General features: G+C 49.0%; 1 protein-coding gene across 1 annotated transcript; it reads right to left on the reverse strand.

Moving 5' to 3' along the window:
* Positions 1–1,617: 1,617 nt before the first annotated feature.
* LOC122370652 lies at positions 1,618–4,705 on the reverse strand. The gene has a single exon (XM_043346440.1). The coding sequence runs from the start codon at positions 4,401–4,403 to the stop codon at positions 2,313–2,315; it is 2,091 nt and encodes a 696-aa protein (XP_043202375.1). The 5' UTR covers positions 4,404–4,705; the 3' UTR covers positions 1,618–2,312.
* Positions 4,706–5,152: the final 447 nt, after the last annotated feature.

Consider the following 5,152-nt stretch of genomic DNA (forward strand, 5'->3'; position numbering starts at 1 on the left):
AATATCTACCAAATTTCATCGAAAAATACTTACCGGTTTTGAAGATATTAGACTTTTACTTTTGTTAACATTAATTGGGATTGCTGCTGTTCCTAGCGACGTTATTTGAATGTGCGGCACTTGTTGCGTACAAAGCAGCATATACCACCGCGTGCTACCAAACGTTTTAGTAAAAGATTTAAAATCGTTAGATCTGCGCTGATGTCACACATACAGATGGGCATTCTAGTGCATTAGCCCCTCTGAATCCAAGTGCTGCAACTTTGAAACTAGATATTTTCGGATGATGATGTAATGTAAATAATAAACAAATTATTAAAAATGCATTCAAATAGTTTGTTTATTATTTGAATGCATTTGCAATAATTTGTTTATTATTTACATCATCATCCAACCTGTCATGGATACTCAACATAGATATTTTCGATTTGAGGCATTTCTAGATCTTGCGAGTGCTCAAGCCGGTAAGTGCAAGCCAGGGACCCAATTTTAGCTATCTCAACTCAAAAATAATGTTAAGGTGGGATGGTCACTTTCAAATACACAGTAAGCAGCCGAGTTTACGGCAGCATGGGCCTAAAGCGTTATTTTTGCTGTGCAATACCTAGGCAAAGTAAATTGTAAAAAAAAAAAAACGGTTTTAACCCGCGCCGGGCCGGGGGTGTTTGAACGCCCCCCCCCCCCTGCGGTTTTTCGCAGATATCTCAAAAACGGCGGCGCAGAACACCGCCGTTTTTAGCACACCCCTTCATGCATCGCTTCCACACATGTTGTTAAAAATTTCAGACCCAGGGCTCTCAAGGTCAGGTCACCAGGTCACGTCAAGTTACCTCACCTAAGAAAAAGTTTCAATCCTTGTCATAGCTACACCGATTAAACGATCGCCTACGAAACTGACATCTATTTTCCTCTAATCCTTCATTTAGAGCCTCCAGATGGCAAATTTGTCTTATTTATTATCACTAACTTGAATCAGTGAAATAGCCTCTAGCAAGTATACTCTTCTGTGACCTTGACCTCTGAGCAGCCTTGCATTGTAAGATGAACCACAAATAGGGACCTGATAAGCGTCAAAACATTTCAAAACATGAACTTAGCAGCAAGATGTACGAAAAAGTGCAAAGTTTGAGGTCAATTTTGAGTATGATTTTGACCTTAACTTTTGATTTTAAGCACATTTGCGGAATTCTCAGATTCCTTTCTTTCGTTTGATACTCACTTTTGCCGGTTTTATGCATCCTGCCGTCCTCTAAAACGCTTACTTTGAGATCACTACACATGTGCCGGTTTTTGCCTTTGACCTTGACCTTTGACCTTGAAAATTGACCTGAGGTCAAAAATTTTAGGTGCTTCAGAATCGTCTTGTAAGGAACTTTCGTTTGGTATCGCTTTTGTTTCCGTATCTCCCTTATTTACGGAGTTAGACAGGGGGCGAAAAACGGCCCCCCCCCGGGCTGCGGTGGTTGGGATTACCCCCCCCCCCCCCTGGGCCCGGCCGGGTTATTATAGATGCAGCAACCTGCGACACTCCCCTACCATACTACCGCTTACACATGCACTCGTCGTTAGTGCATGACAACGCTGGTATATTGCATGGCAACGCTCCATCCTTCGACGATTGCTCCCTTATATAACTTACTCCTGAGGGCAATTCGAAGTGCATTTATTTGGTTTCGTGCATTTAGTATGGACCTTATGTTATCCTGAGATGAAATATGTAGGTATACCTATATACTGTATACTATACAGTCATACTTGTCGCAGGTCGTAGACACAGACAAGCTCATGCTCTTGTTTATGAACGGTGCAACTTGGAGCATGAATACCTGATGCCATTGTTGATTGTGCACATTGAATGTATATGAATCGCCGGTAACACATGAAGTGCACGAATATTGGATAGGTATAGTTATGCACCAATGTCACGCCGAGTACTCCCATGCACGAAGCACTGCTGAAAACTGGAAGTCACACAACGCAATTATGTCCATGTTAGCACAATGTCCGGCTTATGCCTAGATTGTCACACGTTGGAATGTAATAATGAGCTTTGGGAAATCGTTAAACGGTAAATCATTCATGTGCTTCGTTGTGGAATAATGAAGCTCACTATTACATTTCAAAACGTGCCCCAGTGTTTCGGAAATATCTAGGACAGGTTGTATTACAGCTCACATGATTTCCTAGCTGCACCGAACATCACCGAACATTTTGCAGCTATACTGAAACGTGATAGTCGATCAGTACGGTAACATCGGCAACATCGCTCTCTGCACAGCACAGGCCACATCGTGCTATCTAAAGCAGGGTGCTCACAGCAGCTCTTTACAGTAGCAAAACCTCCTCTCGTCGAAGTGCTCTTTCAGACAGTCGCTCTGTCCGCGATAGAGGTTGAGCCTTGACACGTCCATGACGGAGAGCCTGTGGTGCGGTCGGCAGCGGCCGTCCAGCCCCTCCACCGCAGAGGTCCGCTGGTGGCTCTGCTCGGAGGAGCCGAGTCCCTGGAAACAGCGCACAGTGGACTCGAACTCAGCGAGACCGGGCTCCGTCACCAGTCGCACAGAGACCTCGTCGAAAGCCTCCAGTTTGTAATGAGTGTCCTTCACCTTCCCACCAGTCTCGGAGAGAGTCAGATATGCGTCGATCACTCGTAGCAAACGCAGCTCGGCGCACTGTGCTCGAACCTGGCGCAGCAGGACGTCGTTAATGTGACGCACGGTGGCGTTCACGGCGCGGCTGACGACATCAAGATCAGGAGGGAGTGGTTGACGCACCCGGCACACGCACCACTGAGGTGCGACTCCAGCATCTTCGCAGGATCTCTCCTCGGGCACAGGCGCAAACAGACTATGTCCAGGGCTGGGGAAGACGGGCAGATCGGAGCTGGTCGCTCCGGCGTCTAAGAGAACGTCCCGCAACGTGGCGTGCACGTCAAAGAAGGTAGTCAGCCTCCGGGAGTTGGTGCGCAGGCTGGTGAGACGTTCTGGGTGGTCAGTCTCAAACCGCGGCGGAGGTACGATGTAGAAGAGCGGCATCCTCGACTCGTACCCACCCAGTTCTGTACGCATGATGGGACCGAAACGCATGCCGTGGTCGCTAAACAGGATCAAGATCGACGAGTTGTAGCGTCTTGAGGTGCGATACGTCTGCAGAAACTGGAGCAGACGAGGCTGCAGCGGTCTGATGTGGCTAAGAGGACCTTTGTGGCTTGGGGAGTTGCTGAACACGAGCGCAAATTGCGGAGACGGATCTGGTTGAGCGATGAGGTCTTCGAGCCACTGAAGCTGGAGGTCAAGCGTGAGGCGACCGTTCACACAGTGGTTGCCGCTACGCTTTGCCAGTTTTGAACGATGTATTGCCAGGTACAAGTGCCGACCGTAGTGGTCAGTGGGCTGGGAGAAAAATCCTTTCTTGATGTAATTGAAGGTGGAGAAGAGAGGCTCGTCTTCCATGTACAGAGTTACGTAGTCTAGAGCGGCAAACTGCTTCCATATGAAAGGCTGATGGTCAAAGGGGCTGCCACGCAGAGACTGGTTTAGTTGATTCACAGCCAGACCCGTTAGCAAAGGCACTATATTAGGAAATGTATTAACACCAACCTTAGTAAGTCCCGTCATCGGTATTGCACGAAGCTCGTTTTCGAGGACCTGCTGAACTTTTGGCAAATAGCGCTTGAAATTCAATGTGGAAATTGAGTCTAGTCCAACCAAGTATACGCCAACCTTCTCTTTGCTCTTGACATCACTTTTGGGTTGTGAATCCGTATTGTTGGCCTTAGGAACGATGAATGCTCTGAAATCCTCGTACAATGTCGCCTTTGGAGTGGTTGAACAGAAGCATCTCACCCTAATGAACTCGTCTGTGACGTTTAGTGTGGATTCGCCCCGGAAACATGTCTCTTTAACTCCAAATCGGAACGCGTCGTCGGACCTTCCATCCTTGTCGCGAACCACGCTGCGCATGCAACATTCTGGCTGGCAGCCTCCCTTCAGACGGGAATGATGGACCTCCATGGTCAGCTGCAGTCCACGCTGGGTCAGGGTGATCGGCTGGTCGTGGGAGCATTCCTTCAGAGGCGTCTCCTTCTGTAGCATATCCCGGATGGTATCATCCCACGGATCAAAATCCGGCAGGTGACAAACGCTTGAGTTGACGATCAGGCCTGTTACCCGAGGTCGGGTCGGTTTTATACCGTTAAGTTTGTCCTTGGTTGGATGTAATTTATACAGCTTTTCCGAACGGTTTGGCGTTGGTTTCAGCATTGGCAACGAGGCATGGTGTTCAGGTAGAAACTGCGGCTGATGTTGAAGGTCTGAATAGGACAGCAGAATCAAAATACAGCATACTATAAATGCGAGAGGGATGCCAATTCGGATCAGCTCACTAGCAGTAACCTTAGTCATGATGTTGACCACTAGCTTCCGCTGCCACTTGCCTGGACCATATGCCACTGTCCGACACTGGCTCACTGGAGCAGCTCGTTGAGGTTGAAGTCCTCCTCCGGCTCGCAGGAATAACTCGCTTGGTTCCTTCTCCGGCTTCCTAGAGTGGCTCACTATAACCCGACACGTGTTCTCTGGAGCGCGACACTGGCTCGTTGGGACCCGACCCTGGGTCGCTAGTGTCCGACACAGGCTCGGTGGAGTTCGGCACAGGCTCGTTGGGACCCACGACTGGCTAGCTGGAACCCGCCACCGCCTCGCAACCCGAAAGTGCGACTGACCGTCGAAGGCGTGCGGGTTTATGACGATACGCTATCGTTACTGGCCGCTACAATCAGCTCGCCACCTGTTGCTACACCCATACGACATGGGCTCAAAGGTTTATGCTCAGCGAATACATGCAGGTATGACATTGCTTACATCCCAATTTTGTACATTACATCAAACTGCGCTTCAAGATACAGTAAAAAAAGATTAGCATCCCGGTGTGCTAGTCGGATGCTATGGTTCTGGAACAAGAGCCCTGGGTGCTTAACATGCACTGAAAATGTTCTACATTAAAACCCTCGCCGACACAGGGGGGGGGGGGGTTGATGCAACCCCCTTAACCCGCGCCCAGATGGGGTCTGCCGAGCAACGCGGTCTGATGGGGGGGGCCATTTTGGCCCCCCCTCAGATCTCGAGAACCACGCAACATAGCGACAAGCGGT

Source organism: Amphibalanus amphitrite, unplaced genomic scaffold (genome assembly GCF_019059575.1).
Source record: "Amphibalanus amphitrite isolate SeventyFive unplaced genomic scaffold, NRLGWU_Aamphi_draft 001155F_arrow, whole genome shotgun sequence".
NCBI classification, from domain to species: Eukaryota; Metazoa; Arthropoda; class Thecostraca; order Balanomorpha; family Balanidae; genus Amphibalanus; species Amphibalanus amphitrite.